A 17624-nucleotide genomic window follows, 5' to 3' on the forward strand; every position below is an offset into this window, starting at 1 on the left:
TGTGCACCGCCCCTCTGCCAGGTAAACTGACATACCCCTCTGATTTGTATGATTCTGTGTTTCTTTGGAAATTGGAGTTTGTATGGTGTAAATGCCTGATGTATGTTTGATTATAAAGGATATCATTGGAATTATTAAAAAAAATAACACTGTATAAAATTTATAAATAACTATTTGATGAAAATATAAATGGTTTGGCATATGCGTTGATAAGAGATACAAAACAAATCAGTATATTTGAAATATCTTATTAAATATGTACATTCATTGGTAGTTCTGATTAATACATGTACTGTTCAAACAATACAGTCTGTAACATAAAACTTGCATAACATTACATATGAAAAAAGAGAGTTTATTGGAGTATAACTGGGCCCTGATTATTGCCTTGTGGGACTCCGCTGGTTGCATCGTTAGAGGAGAATAAGTGCAACTACTATATGTTTACAGTTTTAATGTTTTATTGGAGCTGAATCAGTCCAGGGCTCTGACACAATGAAACCTTCAGGAACTAAAGCAAAATTTAAATTTGTCAAAGAAAGTTATTTGCAGGCAGCCTTCAGGAGAAAGGTCTGAGTGCTGTGAAGCAGTATGAAACCAGGCTGCTGTTTTCAACTATGCTATTAAAAATACATGAAAAAGAATGACTTTCTCAATGACTCTGCAAAACAAACGCTTGCCTTGTTTGGAGATAGATTTAACTCACACACAGGATCGCCTTCACTGTCTGTCTGTGCTGCTATAGTCCTTGTTTATGGAGTTGTGTGGGAGGGTTTATGTACTAGTGCTAGCTATCTAATCTTGTGATACAGTTTTCGATTTGCAAACCACAAAACATCTCATGAGATTCTCTATGTGTCATCTCTCACCCTGTGGTGCTGTATTTAATTTTATCTCAAGAACATATACTCTGTTCTTACTGTACTATTACTTATTTAGCATATTTGTATTCCTCATCATAGACTTTAAATATAATCTATTGACATTATTAAGTAGGTTTTTATGTTAAACAAAATATTTGGTTATTCTGCTATTTGTTAATATTATTAATTTCCTGAGCTCTTTCGTACTGGCTCTCAATTTTTGCTTCACTTTAAAATAATTTAGGGACGTTCTGAACAACAAGCCAGGAAGATTTTAATATCAGCCCAAAATATTCGCTATTAACAGCATGAAAATATCAGTTTCTGTCAGAATACAGAACCTACCCACTTTTTAAAAATCTGATTACATAGTACAGTCACTGGTGCAACAGCGCTTCTGCAACCCTACCAAGTTAAAAGTCGTTATCTCTACAATGGCTTCATCTCTGACTTTCTTGACTCCGGTGTTTGTTGGCCCTACAGTGCTGCGGAGCCTCGGCTGCTGTGGGAGCGAGTGGAGAAACTGGTTCCTAGACCAACCTGTAACAGTGGCAGCGGAGGCTCCAGTTCCTCCAGCAGCTCCAGTAACTCAAGCTCTAAGCCCGGTTCTCACTGCGGCTCTGGAGAAAGATTCAGGGCCCGCTGTGAGTCCACACACACTTCAAATCCGCACTAAGAAACATACAGGAGGTGGACAATATAACTAAAATTGCACCATAAAAATGTTGTGCTAAGTAAATTCCACTTTAGTTAAGGAGCTACACAAAACATGCATACACATTTGGATTTTTTCATCACTTTTTAGAATAAACTGAACTTTTCACCTCCACCTCCTTCAGCCTCCTCCAAATCAGAGGGTTCGCCCCTCCAACGGCCAGAGAATGCTGGGAAAAAACCAGAGGAGAGGAAGGACTTGGTCAGGCCAAACAGACCAGCGGTGAGAGTTGACTCAAAGCCGACTAGCCAGTACTGTAGCTCGCTAGCTGGGATAGATCTAGAACTCTGTGTGTGTATAGTCATGATTACATGATGGTATGACGCTTTGGGTTTGTTTGAAAGCTGGAGTTTGCGTGATGATTTAGCGTGGCCTGATGGGAGATTTTTCTCCTTGTGTGAATGATAATAAACTGGCTCATTTGGACTGTGTCATGTAACCTGCACATCATCCTATAGAGTGAAGTGATAAGACTTTGTGAAATGGTTGTTTCATCTTTGGATTGCGCTCACTGGCTGAAGGGTTTTCTTCACTTATCGCTTGCTTTCTCTCCACTGGTCTTTCTGCCTAAGCGGTGGCCATCTTAACTCATGCCTCCTCTAACCTAAGTATACTGTTATACTTTTTCATCTTTGCAGCTCTAATAATTGTCTCATTATTCAAATTAATTCACTAACCTTACCTACAGTAGCTTCAAGAGCATCAGCTGTACGATGTTTCGTTCCTCGCTTCATCTCTTGGCTTTGCTGCTCTCACGTTGGCTTCTCATTGGCTGGCGTACCTCTATAACCACTCTTCCTCTCCTGCAGCTTTCTGTTTCCGACTTTATTTTTTTCAACGGAAGATTAACGGAAATCTTATGACATCCTAGCTAACACCTCGTATATAAAATGCCCAGATGACTGGAAAAAAATCCAACAGAGGGAGAAAAATAGAAAACCATGAGATACAATGACATTTGACGCAGGTTTTTACCTTTCACCTCCATTAGGACCTGACGGCTCTGGCCAAAGAGCTACGTGCAGTGGATGACGTTCGCCCCCCAAATAAGGTGACAGATTATTCATCCTCCAGTGGTGAAGATTCAGACACCACTGATGAAGATGACGATGAAGAGGTAGACCAGGAGGCAGGCGAAGAGTCAACCTCTGGCCCGGAGGACTCCAAAGCTGTGTATGTACACAACTTTAACTTCTGGTCTCATACACACTTAGTATAGACACTGTAACATGAAGCAGTCTGTGACAACAAAATGTCCAAAAAGTGATAAAAAAGTCATAATATAGTATGTTGAAAAAAGTCACTGTATAGAATGTTGAAAAAAAAGTCATAGTATAGCATGGCAGTATAGTAAATCCAAAATTGTCATAGTATAGTTTGTCAAACAAAAGTCATAGTATATCGAAAAAAGTTATAGTATAGAATGTTGAAAAGAGTCAAAGTATAGTATGTCGAAAAGCGATAAAGGCTCAGTCCTTGCTGCAGCAGCCGCCAGTTCAATTCTAACCTACGGCCCTTTGCTGCATGTCATTCCCCCTCTCTATCCTCTTTCATGTCTAAGCTGTCCTATCAAATAAAGGCCTAAAATGCACCAACAAAATCCTAAAAACAAAAAGTCACAGTATAGTATGTCGAAAAAAGTGATACCAAAGTCATAGTATAATATGTCAAAGAAAGCCATTTAAAAGTCAAAGTGTAGTATGTCGAGAAAGTCATAGTATTGCATGTCAAAACAAAACGTCACGAAAAGTGCCAGCCTGGACTGGGTATCGAACTTGGGTCAGAGTCTGCAGAGACTACTTGCTGGTTGCCTGTTGGCAGCTGTGCTAAACACTGAGCCAGGGTGCCACCAAAGAATTCACGTTGAAAACAGTAATAGTATGTCGAAAAAAGCCATTAAAAAGTCATGTTATGGTATGTAGAAAAAAGTCACACTATAGTTTGTCCAAAAACTTAAATAGTGATAACACAAAAACTGTAAAAGATATCAAAAAGCTGAATCATTTTCTAATAGCATAAGGTTTTGTAAATAGTTTAAAGTTTGTATGACGTCTGTAGTTGAAGGTATGTGGGAGCGGTAGCATTTAGAAGTGTAAGAAGCCTGAAGAGGATTTAAAGATTGCTCCATTGACATTCAATGTAAAAAGAAAAAAAGCTTAATATTTTAAAAATTATAAATGGTGGAGAAAAGTTGAATACAAGCAAGAGATGAACATTTTGATATTTTAATGGTTTTTGTAGCTGAAAGTATGCAGAAGTAGTAGGTGACCGAAAATCTTCCGGAAGAATCTGAAAACATTACTGTGAATGCTGCTGAATCAGCATTCACAGAATTATTTTCTGCCGAAACAGAATGCTTGTGTTGAATAGCTCTCCTTCTCTCCTGCAGTTCTTCTAGGCTGAGTAATGGTGAAACAGAGTCAGTGAAAACCATGATCGTTCATGATGAAGGCGAGAGTGATGCAGGCTCAACGCCTTGCAAAGACAGCACACTGATCGTCAGACAGGTACTGGCTGGAAAAAAAGAAGAAAAAAAAAGAAAAAAAGACAAACACACCAATCATCTACCACATACTTTAAGTTGTTCAGTTGTGTATTTTTTTCATTTATACCCCAAGTGTTTTTTCCATTTTGTTTGTATGTTGTGTTGAAACATATTCTGTTTTGGTATACATTTTGGCCAGTAGTGAGTGCTACAAAGGGTAGAAGCGTAGATTGGGTATAAAACCTCAAATAGTTGAATTATGCCTACATAAAGACCAGTAGATAATTCAATAATGGGGATTTATTATATTGATAAACATTTATTCAGGTTTTGTTACATTTTCTATCCATTTAGACTTTGAAAAGTTACAGCATCACTTACATTTAGTACCAATAAACACCAGAAAATTACCATATTATCTTGACTGCTAACAAGAGTTTTATTTCCGCCTGTAGAGTAGCCACTGTAGTTTGCCCTTTGCTCTAGCTAACACCTTCCCTTCCCCTGAACTCATCAGGAACACATCTAGACCCACAGTCGTCTACCCCTCTTTCTACTTCCAGAGTGCAGGTGACAACAGAAAGCGTCCGAGCCCCGGCCCGGGCCAAGCTCAAACCCCCGGGCTGCTTGCAGGCTTTGCCCCAAGTCCTGGCTCGGTATCGGGCCCGGGCCTTGGCCACCACACCCCCAGCCCCCATCATCATCATCACCACCACCACCATCACCCACCACAGCACTCGGACAGGAATGGCTTTGCTGGACGCATCCACCACCTCCCAGACCTGATCCAGCAGAGCCACCATTCCTCCCCCTCCTCCTCTGCATCCAACTCCCCTTCCTCTTCCAGCCTTGCCAGCCCCTCCACCATGTCCCCTCAGAGTCCCCTGGACAAGCTCAGCATCCTCATAGAGGTATGTCGCCCAGCCCCAACGTGGACACCCGCTTGCCATTTCTTGTGTAATCATGAATAGGAGGAGCAAAGAGAGGTCGAAATCATCATGGCCTGCCATAATTAGGAACACAGGTCTTCAACGTTTTTTTAAACCAAAGGACCCCTTAGCTGAAAGAGAGACGGATCAGGGACACCCTACTACTAATATTGTATAAAATTAAGTTGCATATTAAACTGGGTGAAGGGCAGCCTAAAGCCTTTATAAATACATTTTTAGTGCATAGAATACTAAGCTATTAAAAAAATTGTTGTGGCATGATTTTATAAATCATTTTTTAATGTTACACATACATGTGGCCCAGTGAATCCTTAGGATTAACTATATCTCTGGATGGCTACCTTAGTGACTACCTTACCTAATATAATTTGGCTTTAATTGACTTTGAGGACCCCTTAGGGGTCCCAGACCCACTGTTGAAGATCTCTGCAGTAGAGTATAAACTAGTTTAGCTAAATACCTGCTAATAAGGCAGCACAAATGTGTAAGTTCAGAGCTTCCCTAACAGCCACATGTAAGCTGCCATCTGCTGGTCACCATTGGCACTGGTGATCCTTCTCTAGCCCTATATGGCCCCTTCACCATTTCTTGTTTTGCTTTGTTCTCTCTACTGACAAACTTTCTAAAGAGTATGGTGGTGTTGGTGAATATCTGCATTTTAAGGATAATTTGGAAGTATGATTGTAGGACAAAGCTGATTGTTTTGCCCTGTGAACACCCCGTTGAGTTTATTGTATGTATTTGTAGGTACTTTTATTTAAAAAAAATTACAAACTTACTTCCAGCTGTAGTCCCTTTGTTTCTCAGTGAGTTTTGTATTCATGATCACAACAGACATGTTATCTCTGGTTTAGAGCTTTTTCACTAAAGCGTCCTCACAAACGTTCCCCCAAACATTTTATTCCTTGATGTTGCCTATTTTCAGCAAACGAGTCATATTCTCACATTCCCCAGACAATAGATCATAGCGAACAGGGCAGTTAGGAGCACAACGGCAAGTATGTTTCCCATGGAAATACTTTTTTTTTTTTTTTAACTGCATTTTTGTTTCCCCCTTTTGTTCGTTTTGCAAACAGCACTCCATATGTTTTACCATCCAGCATTGGTTTTGCCTTTTTCCTCAGTATTTATAGTTTCACCCTCCGAATTGAATGCCCATTGTATTTGCATGCAACACATACAGAAGTACCTCAGTTTGCCTGCTTGTTTGACGACATTATCTTGTTAATTGTTTACATTCATTTTTATTTGTAGGCATCTGGTGCTGTAGATACATTTTTGATCTGTAAAAAATAGCACATTCAGAGTTGTGATATTCTGGCTAAATCACTAAATCTTATTTTATCTCACTGTAGAGCCAGTCTAGTAACAACATGCAGAAACACAAGTCTTCCTCCTCCTTCACTCCGTTCATCGACCCACGCCTCCTTCAAGTCTCTCCATCCACCGGCAGCGCCCTTAACAACATTGGTAAGTCCCGTCCCCCTTTGACTGCTGGGAAAAATCTGATGTGAAAAGGTTCACAGCCACAAGAGTTTTAGGTACTTATTTATAACTTTTATCCCAGGCCTCCATAGGCCTTTCCATCCAAAGTTCCAGCAACTGGAGGAACCAAAAATTCAGGAGCTACGAATTTTAGGAACTACAAAAGGTCCTTTTAGTATGTTGAGCAGCTTTCCATTTGTACTTCAGGCTCAGGAACATTAAGTTTTAAAAAATCAGAAGTTAATAAAACTAGGACAGTTAGGGTGGGCAACAGCATTTTTTGCTTTATTTATTGTTGCTTTAATTCAGTTCTCACACAATATTCAAAGATGTTATCTTAGGACACTTTACATATAGTACAGTAGTGTTGATTGTTGCAAACTGCCCCCAGTAGATTGAACTTTGGAGGTGTTACAGCTCTTAAACAAAGCGTTCTTATCAAGGCAGTCCTGTTCCCATCATCCCTCAGAGGATCGGCCATCATCAAGGCCAGATCTTTCCAGCCTTAAGGACTTTGGTATGCTGATCCATTACCTCACCTGATGCAGCTGGTGACCAGCCATTGACCTCTTTAAGATTGTTCAGTCTGCATTTAATCACTGATTTGATGAGTTTAGATTTTCCTACAGATGTTTTAAGTCCAGCTGGCAACTTAAGAGAGGCAGAGAGAAGAATGGTTCACTTTCTGACACAGATACCATGATAATATGATGCAATAATATAATTATTATTATTAATAATATGAAGTAATTATTAATAATAATACGTGGCAAACGAAGGAGATCCATCCACCTTTCTAATGTTGACCATTTGACTGACCCCCACCCTGCCCGGTAAATTCTACATCCTACACCGTCCTACCTAAGCCCTTCCCTTTGACCTTTTAGGCTACGGGAACGACGCCCGGCTAGCAGAGGCGCTGAGGGCCGACCCATCTCGGAAAGGCTCCGTGGTCAACGTTAACCCGGTCAACACTCGCCCGCAGAGCGACACGCCAGAGATCCGCAAATACAAGAAGAGGTTCAACTCTGAGATCCTGTGTGCTGCACTATGGGGTAAGATATAGATTGCAATGATAAGTTAGTTTTAATTTTTTAATTTTAAAATTTTAATTTTTTTTTTTTTTTACAGGTTTAACATTACCTTTTAAAATTACCTTTGTTGAGTGTTTTTCTTAGATGTCATATTTAAAAAAAGTCTTCACCACCTGGTGGCAGCAAAGTCCTGATAAAGCTACATACTGCATCTGGCTGACCAGATTGGATACAGTGTTTCCAGCTGTTTTTCAGTGTTGGTGTTCTCGTGTGTGTGTGTGTGTGTGTGTGTGTGTGTGTGTGTGTGTGTAGGAGTAAACCTGTTGGTGGGCACAGAGAGTGGTCTGATGCTGTTGGATCGCAGTGGTCAGGGGAAAGTCTACCCTCTGATCAACCGACGGCGCTTTCAGCAGATGGACGTCCTGGAGGGACTCAACGTCCTGGTCACTATATCAGGTACCCGCACACAAGAGCATGCACACATATTTTAAAGATGTAAAGAAGAAAGTTTATTACACTTCATGCAGACAAATTAGTCTCACTGGGATGAAGAATAGATCAATGAGATTGAGACACACACACACACACACACACAGATGCTATTATAGGGTTGGGCGGTACCCAAATTTTGATACCGTCAAACCTCCTCCCTATTTTACCGCGGTATACGGTATTACCATGACTAATTAAAAATTATGACATCAGGCTCAGACGGCGTCACCAAACTGTTGGCTTGTGCACCGTTCAGAAACTGAATACCAAACACTAATACTGAAACAATAATAACATAACAACTTACAAAAAACTACTTTCTCCTCCACACTGTCACGTGATGACAACCACACATAATTACATAAATTATATTTTGTGGAGTGCAAGCGGGGCAGACGTGTGCTGGGGGGGGCAGCAGCGTGTAGACAAACTGCTGCCGTTTGGCGAGGAAAATCCTGTCTGCCTCCACAGTCAGCGCCCGATAGTCTCTGGAGGAAGAGAGGGGGGAGAAGGCCAGTGCGGTGCGCACGGGTGCTGCAAGCTGCTGCAGGAAAATGTGGGCGAAGAGGAATGAGGGATCCGCCGCGCCCAGCACAGCCACCATCCTCTCCATTAACTCGGACGGCTTGCTGTCGCCAAGGCCGTTCAGGGACAGCAGGTGGTCTGCTTTCTCCAGCTCCGACAGTTCAAAGAGTTCCAACAGGAATGTTTTGAGTGCGTCGTACTTGCCGTTAGCCGGAGGAGCCTCTAACAGCGCCATAGCCCTGGCTGTTGTTGAGGCATCTAAGGCCGATACCACGTGGAAATACTTTTGTAACGTCCTGTGTTATTCCTCTCAGCTGGAACTGGGCCTCGATGTTCTGAAACCACGGCCGTGGGTTGTGCTGCCAAAAGTCTGGTAACTTCATGGTGGCCGCATAGATAGCACCGACATTAGCAGCGGCCGGCGCCACCGCAGCAACAGCATTTTCACCACCGTCGTTGTTTGACATAATTCAGCCGTTAACCCGGAACTCGTATATCATAACACCTCTCCCTTTAAGGTACAGTACCTTGGTGAATGTCTCTTTCAGTCTTACTTGTGGGTCACCACAATTTAATATTTGATCCTTGTCTCCTATATAAGTGCATTGCATTTTTTTTAATGACGGTATTGAAACTGATACCGTTGCTATTTTTAGTCCCAGCGGTATTACCGCCCAACCCTATGCTATTACAATGAAAATGTATACAAATCCTGCATGCAGATGCTTGTGCATACAAATAAGTGCACATATAGTTAATTATGAAAATGAAAAACAGTTTCACTTCTGTTTATCCTGCTTCGTTTGCTCATAATGCACTGTGATGGTGATGTTTTGTCTGGTCAACTACTCCTTCTGGCATTTGCACACACGACCACACACACCTGCAAATACACACTAAAACCTGGTTCATCTGACACATTCTCAGACAAATTGTGCGTGTCTGCATCTCTTGTTGCATAAATATTTTTACACACACAAGTTCCAAGATTTCTCAGATTGAAAGTGCATCCACGTTCTTACTTCTCTTTCTCAATTTCACACACAAAGGCTGTGTAGTCAGTGTGTCACAACAGAGATATTTTTGAGCTAAACGGATGTTGAGTAAATCTCAGCTGGTTGAGACCATTATGTGTGTACAATATGTAACTCTGACACACTTGAGCTTTCCATGATGGAAGTAAATGCCACAGAACAACATGTGTCAATTTCCTTTCATGAAACGTGGTTGTGGTGCCGACATGTAAAAAATACGCCACATCCTGACAGCATCTCATCTTTTGTGATCAGATTACTAGGATACACTCTAAACAAAAGCCTCAACAATAAGATTTAAGGCATCAGTGTCATCAATTTCCTAAAAATGCACAATGTTGTGCACAGTGGAAGCAGTTGCAGGGGACCAGGGGCAGGCTGCCTCTGTGATAAACAGCTGCACGAAATCCCAACGCAAGAATGCATGAAGAAAGTGTACTCTTTTTATGGTCCTATCCTTACAGAATTTCTTTTGACTTGACTGATTGTCAGAAGACACTACCTACAGTGGCGCTAGTTTAGTGAGTGTGCCCAATATGTGATTCAGGAATAAGGGGCCAATAGAACAATTCTACAAAAGATTAAAAGGAAGCAGGAGTTAAGTTTGTTGATAAAGTAGATATTAAAGCAACACTTGAGAACTTTTCCCGCTTTGGTCCCCCCTACAGGTTGTCTCATTCGATCTGGCAAACTTGCATAATGTAATGTAATGGCCAATTCCGCTTCCAACCTGTAGGGGGACCGAAGCAGAAAAAGTTCTCTAGTATTGCTTTAACTCAATTTCACCTTTCTCAATCTACAACAGGTAAGAAGAACAAGCTCCGTGTGTACTACCTGTCCTGGCTGAGGAACAAGATCCTGCACAATGACCCTGAGGTGGAGAAGAAACAGGGTTGGACCACCGTAGGAGACCTGGAGGGCTGTGTCCACTACAATGTTGGTAGGTCACATACTCACAACCTTTTAATAAACAGCAATATTATTTTGATGTATGAGCACATATAATGCAAATGGTGAATTGGATGAAGGCCTGATATGGTTATGTTTGGGCATCCCTGTGGCCTAAGATGCATACCATTATTGGCAACCTCCTGGTTCAGTTCTGGCTAAGAATCTTTCTTTCATGTCATGTCCCCTTCTCTTTCTTTCCATTTCTTCTGTCTGTCTCTGCTGTTAACTATCAAATGAAGGCAATCATTTTAAGCATTAAGCCTTGAGAGGGTTCAGTTTGTTTATTGTTTAACCGTTGCCTTTATCATTCATCACTAATCCATCTGATTGTTTTTATTTTGAAATGTCGTCTTTTTAGCTTGAAAACAATGGTCAGCTAACTGTCCCTGCTTTGTTATGAGTGCATGTTTCCCATCAGAATTAAACCCAGTTACATCTGGATTCAAATGGGGGACTCTTTAAGTTTACAAACTTTACAAACTCAGTGTAGATACAAGAGTGAGTGCAGGCATACTAGACATGCATGCCACAGATAATGGATGGAAGTAAAGTCTAGGAAAGAAAGCCCTTGATTAAGTAATATTGTGGTAAGGATGACCGAGGAGATGTCTGATGTCTGATCTAAAGTTCAGAATGTCCTAATGGTAGTACTACTGAGCAAAGACCAGCACTTCCTGTTGGAAATCCCTCAACGTTGATCAGAGCTGTCAATCGGGAAATTCATTTCCAGTTGTATTTCATGCATGTCCATCGATTTCTTGTCAGATTAAAACATTTTGAATCACAGCTGACAGAGTTTGAACAACACTTGTGGAAAGTACAGGACATTCCAAAGAAAAAAATTATCTGTGAAAACTGACAAAATGTCAAAACTCTGCACACTTTTCTGTGACTGTCACTCACTGATAGATCTTGGTTGAGTTTTACTGCACATTAGAAATACTAAACTCTTCAATTATAACGTCTTCAATTGAATGATTCTCAAAACTCCTCTTGTACAGATGTTTGGTCAAGGAGGAGCAATGTAGGGACTTTTTGAAAACTAATATACATTTTTAAAGTTATTAGGCTATTAGTTGAACTAGGGCTGTCAATCGCTAAAAAAATTTAATCTAATTAATTACATACTCTGTGATTAATTAATCGAAATTAATCGCATACATAATTAACGGTGCCTGAACCGATACTTTTTAAGAAAGTAAAAAAAGAAAAGAAAAAAAAGGGTACTAAACAACAGTCGGTGACATTAAAGAACGGCTTGTTTATTGCTAAGACCATATGGTCAAAATTAAATGATTTAATAATAATGTACAACAATAATTTATTTCACTAGTAAATTGCTGTTGAACGACAAAAACAACCACCAGATGGTAAAGGACATTTACAATAACTTCAAATGCACCACGAGGCTGTAGTTTACCAGTTTCATTGAACGCACCGTCTGTGTTGTTTCTCCGACGGCAGCTGCAGATTGTTACATACCGGTGTTGAATCCTCTACAGTAAAACACAGTCACACTTTACACCGTTTAGCGTTAGCTGTCAGCATTTTAACCGTGTTTAATCCAGCTACTAGCTAGCGGTAGGCTAACGTTAGCTGCTGTCGAGTATAGTGTTAACTAGCGTCACATGCAGCGATGTTTCTGTTGCCTGTATCGTCTTCAGAGCATCAGAGAGAAGCGCAGACATATCAGTGGCACCAGATTTTGGTAGCCAGGGTTGGCAGGAAGAAGATTTTTACAAGTAAATGTTCCAGTTAATAATCCAACATTCTCGTCTCCCTCCTTCATTTTACAGTCCAATGGGGCTAGAACGGCTCCGGGTCAAACGTCAATATGGAATGGATTAATCTGCGTTATTTTTTTTAACGCGTTTTTTTCTTAGATTAATTAATCGAAATTAACGCATTATTTTGACAGCCCTAAGTTGAACCCTTTCTTTTCCTTTAAATCCTCTCATATTAACAGTGTACAGTAAATTAATCATTGATACCCTAGAACAAGATACTGCTATGCACAAGCTGTGTTTGAGAGAATTATAAAATAAGATTATATGGCATGAAGGAATCAGTTTCTTTTTAAATGTTTTTGGTAACAATCCAGAAAAAAATAAGACTATTAAAATTAATGCAATGGAAGCATTCTGTAGTTGGAGCATTTACGGTTTTTCTTCTTGACTTGTAGGGACTTCTAATTTTTCTGTGCACTGAATATTGCAGCAGGAAAGGAAATCACCTAATCATGTATGGGGTCACGAAATCCAAATGAACATCATTCAATCAATTTGCTTTTGCAAAGTGAAACTCCGTTAACGAATAAGGACATCACATCACAAGATGAGATGAGGAGTTGATGAAAATGATGGTGGATAAACTACCAAAGTAGCTAGGGGAGTCAACAACGGCAGTAGTGTTCAGCTGATGCTGGTTTACGACCCTGATGCCAATTATACTCTTTTGTGTTGTGCTAATATTGTGTTTGGATTTTTGTTCCCCAGTGAAATATGAGAGGATCAAATTCTTAGTTCTGGCTTTGAAGAACTCAGTGGAGGTCTATGCCTGGGCACCCAAGCCTTACCACAAGTTCATGGCCTTCAAGGTGAGTCAATCAACTGGTGTAGCTTGTTAGCTGAGGCATGTGTGAACTTATCCTTTGTTGTTAAAGGACAATTCCAGCGTAAAATTAACCTAGGGGTTAATAACATATGTGTGCCTAGTCGAACGTTCTCTGGGACATGTTTTCATGCTAATCGAATGAGTCTCTAGCTTTTAACAAGCTACCGCAAAACCGGTGGTTAGCCGCTAAACGCTAGCTTTCGGGCCACTATTTTATACCACTAACAAGGCTCAAAATAGCACCACACTTAAACGGTAGCATAATGAGGGTCCCTACATGTAAACTGAAGCATTGAGAACGTTGTAACTGTACAGACAGTTAATTAAAAAGATAGATTATAAAGACAGTAGCGTTGGTTTTTACATTCGGCCGCCATCTTGGAAAACAGTCATGAGCAATCAAATCACGAACGCCGTGTAACCAGTAACCTAGCTCAAACACAGCGTCCGTGGTTGTTAAAAGCTAGAGACGCACTCGATTAGCATGAAAACAAATCCCAGAGAACGTTCGACTAGGTACACATGTTATTAACCCCTAGGTTCATTTTACGCCGGAATTGGCCTTTAATGATGACAAACAGTTTTACATCTCTAAAGTTGTTTCAGTGAATTTAAACTTTATTGTGTCTGCGATGTATTTACACTTGAATTTATGTATTTTCTTTGTGCTGTTTTATTATCCAGAATGCATGTTGAAGCCAAGGTTTAAAATGGGTCAGCAATTAAATTCACAGTTGCATTATTCATGTGTTGATTAAACTACAGAATAATAGAAAAACTGTTTGTACAGCTTGCTGTCAACATTGATAACCTCCACCCAGGCAAATATTTACTAATCTGAGGCTCAAGCTTCTGCTGGCTGGCTAAACAAGAGGGAGAAAAACTGTTTTTCTGACCTGTGTGCTTTAGTCTTTCGGTGACCTGGTGCACAAGCCCCTGCTGGTGGACCTGACTGTGGAGGAGGGTCAGAGGTTAAAGGTTATCTACGGCTCATCTTCAGGCTTCCACGCAGTGGATGTCGACTCTGGGGCTGTCTATGACATCTACCTGCCTACACACGTAAGAACATGCGTGCATAATATCTCACGTACATGTTTGCTGGTGCCTCAAATGATATTTCAGTTCTTTAATGGCAAGATTTTGTCAAGTTTCTCAGACAATTGACTCTTCGCTAAGTCCCGCCCTCCTTAGTTACTGTTGCTACGCCTGACAAGCTTTCGTGTCTGGCACGTCTATTACAGTATGTATGCACCGGTGTCAGACATTCCCAAGGAGATAATTAGTAATTTTTGGCGAACAGGTGAAATATCTGAGAGAGCAAGACAAAAGGGACTGCAGTATGCATTCGAGGGATATATCCACAACATAATATGCAACCGATGAGAGAATAATTTCATCAAAATTGAAGCTAAAGCCTATAGGTCATGTAATAATGTGAGCCGCCTCATCCGCTGACCATTCAAATGGAAAACACACAAATTGAGGAACAGCTATGTTCATGCACAGCAGGGTAAGTGACATTTGAAAATAATCTAATAATTATAAATCAAAGAGCTTATCCATAAATCTTGTGGAATAAATGCAAGACATTAGCTTGAACACTTTACAATGATAACATTCTCCTGCTTATATTTTTAGCGATTAACAAAATGCTGAAATATATTTTAAAGTATGTCAGTGAGCCTCCGTCTTGCCTTTAATCATCTTAAGGACGGGTCAATAACAGATATGTACCCACTCGATCGCTCTCTGGGACATGTTTTCATGCTAGCTAATCTAATGTGTTTGGAGCTTGAAACAAGCTAGCGCGGACCGCTGATTAGCTTACAACGCTAGTATTCGGGGCACAGGGAAAGTAAAAACAAATCGCAAAAACCGAATACTAGCGTTGTAAGCTAATCAGCGGTCCGCGCTAGCTTGTTTCAAGCTCCAAACACATTCAATTAGCATGAAAACATGTCCCAGAGAGCGATCGAGTGGGTACACATCTGTTATTTAACCCCTAGGTTCGTTTTGCACCGGAATTGTCCTTTATTTTATGTTCAAATAGATGCATTATGAACAAAGAACCGTCATAATTTCCAAGCAGTGTTGTGCTGAGTTAGCTAGCTAGCTAGCTAGCTAGCTAACATTAGTGTGTTCTTGCAGCACTGAATTATGAACTTTTTAAGTTTCCAGGCATTAATTAATATCAATTAGGGCTGTCAATTGATTAAAAAAATGTATCTAATTAATTACATACTCTGTGATTAATTAATTGAAATTAATCGCATACATAATTAACGGTGCCTGAACCGATACTTTTTAAGAAAGTAAAAAAAGAAAAGAAAAAAGAAGGGTACTAAACAACAGTCGGTGACATTAAAGAACGGCTTGTTTATTGCTAAGGCCATATGGTCAAAATTAAATGATTTAATAATAATGTATAACAATAACTTATTTCACTAGTAAATTGCTGTTGAATGACAAAAACCAGATGGGAATTGGACATTTACAATAACTTCAAATGCACCACGAGGCTGTAGTTTACCAGTTTTATTGAACGCACCGTCTGTGTTGTTTTTCCGACGGCAGCTGCAGATTGTTACATAACTAGCGTCACGTGCAGCGGTGTTTGTGTTTCAGAGCATAAGAGAGAAGCGCAGACATATCAGTGGCACCAGATTTCGGTAGCCAGGGTTGGCAGGAAGAAGATTTTTAGTAGTAAATGTTCCAATTAATGATCCAGGCAGAACATTCTCGTCTCCCGCCTTCATTTTACAGTCGAATGGTGGCTAGAACGGCTCCGGGTCAAATGTCAATATGGAATGGATTAATCTGCGTTATTTTGACAGCCCTAATATAAATTCAACATTTTGAAAAGATGTATTTTCAGTTGTCTTGTGTATTGCTCTGCTGCTGTAGTTGATCATAGATGCCAATGGTGCAGTTAAATAATTTTCTAAAATGGTCTCAAAGAAAGTCCTCAGCAGACACCATGTTGGTGTTATGTGTCCCTGCAGATCCAGACTAGTATTCAGTCTCACGCCATCATCATCTTGCCCAACACTGACGGCATCGAGCTGCTGGTGTGCTACGAGGACGAGGGTGTTTACGTGAACACCTATGGACGCATCACCAAGGATGTGGTGCTGCAGTGGGGGGAGATGCCAACCTCAGTGGGTGAGTCAGGGGCAAAAGTTACACTAACACATAGCTTACAGTTTTTCTTCATACATTTGTCTATGCATCACAACTCCCTAAAGTAAAGTAATGTCTACTTGCCAACCCTCTTCACATCTCGCATGCAACATATCAATCAGTTCCAAAAAGGTTAACTCATTTAGCATTTCAGGAAACAAAAAGAACGATAAGAAAAGGAAGAGGAAAAATACTAATTAGTCACGTGTTTTTCTTTTTTCCTGACCTGCGTGGCCCCCTCAGAGTTATCTTGGGACCTCTTAAAGAGGACAAGACCCTCGGGTTTTAAAGCAACACAATAACAAAGCAACAATGGCAAACATTAAAGTGCTGATTTTCTATTATGTAATAATTTTACTATGTGTTTGTTTCTTCCTCTAATATGTTAACTGTATACATTATTTATTGGTTAATATATCCCTGATAGCTAACACATGCACGCAGCTAATGTGTTTCGCTTACACAAGCCACTTGCATTAAACACAAACACACACACACACACACACACACACACACAGAGAGAGCTTTAGAGCAATCAGTATATTGATTAACTCAAATATCTCTTTGTAGCGTACATTCGTTCCAACCAGATCATGGGTTGGGGAGAGAAGGCCATAGAGATCCGCTCGGTGGAGACCGGCCATCTGGACGGCGTCTTCATGCACAAGAGAGCCCAGAGACTCAAGTTCCTCTGTGAAAGAAATGACAAGGTGAAACCTCCATGTATACCTTCAACACCTTCTGAGCTCATCTGTAAAGTGGGACTAGTTACTCATTACTGGCATCAATGACTTTAACTGAGATTGGGGGCAAAAACACAACACGTTAAAAGTTTAAACCATCCACTACACATTAAGAGATTTTTTTTGGTTTTTTGATCCCGATGTTTGACTCACTGTAGGGCATTTAAGAGGACGCAATGGATCCAGTTCAAATATCCCCTTGCCATTCAGATTGAATTAGATTATAGATTTTAAGATAATGCTGCTACTCTTTTTTGTTTAACATGAAAATGGCTATATCTGCCACAAAAAAAGGGGGCGCCTTCAATTTCTATTATTAAGTGGCTTATTAACCATCCAAACCGCACAGCAATTACCACTCAGAGCTTGTCGGATGTAACTATAGGTCAAACTCCTCAAGGTCCTCGAAAGTCTCTGTGGAAGTAACTTCAACTGCTCTAATATTTCTTCTCCCTTTGACTTTGCTGGCCAATGAGAGAGGAAATGTGTTCTTCTCTCTGTGGTTCTTTAGCTGTGCTTGTACAGGAAATGATTACTGCAGCATATGGGAATAG

The 17624-nt window shown here is 40.4% G+C and overlaps 1 protein-coding gene across 4 annotated transcripts in view; it reads left to right on the forward strand.

Annotated features, from left to right (window-relative positions):
* Window positions 1–17624, forward strand: part of LOC144525542 (mitogen-activated protein kinase kinase kinase kinase 4-like) — a 105889-nt gene that overhangs the window by 84044 nt on the left and 4221 nt on the right. For all 4 annotated transcript variants that reach the window (XM_078262451.1, XM_078262454.1, XM_078262455.1 and 1 more), the window contains 14 exons: window positions 1–21; window positions 1347–1507; window positions 1703–1800; window positions 2570–2751; window positions 3968–4085; window positions 4627–4974; window positions 6369–6483; window positions 7386–7553; window positions 7845–7988; window positions 10389–10523; window positions 13030–13130; window positions 14057–14206; window positions 16150–16309; window positions 16898–17037. The exon at window positions 1–21 is cut by the window's left edge and continues 89 nt beyond it. In XM_078262451.1, coding sequence (XP_078118577.1) covers window positions 1–21; window positions 1347–1507; window positions 1703–1800; window positions 2570–2751; window positions 3968–4085; window positions 4627–4974; window positions 6369–6483; window positions 7386–7553; window positions 7845–7988; window positions 10389–10523; window positions 13030–13130; window positions 14057–14206; window positions 16150–16309; window positions 16898–17037 — 2041 coding nt within the window. The remainder of the gene's footprint in view (window positions 22–1346; window positions 1508–1702; window positions 1801–2569; window positions 2752–3967; window positions 4086–4626; window positions 4975–6368; window positions 6484–7385; window positions 7554–7844; window positions 7989–10388; window positions 10524–13029; window positions 13131–14056; window positions 14207–16149; window positions 16310–16897; window positions 17038–17624) is intronic.

The sequence above is a fragment of the Sander vitreus genome, chromosome 11 (assembly GCF_031162955.1).
Source record: "Sander vitreus isolate 19-12246 chromosome 11, sanVit1, whole genome shotgun sequence".
Classification (NCBI taxonomy): Eukaryota; Metazoa; Chordata; class Actinopteri; order Perciformes; family Percidae; genus Sander; species Sander vitreus.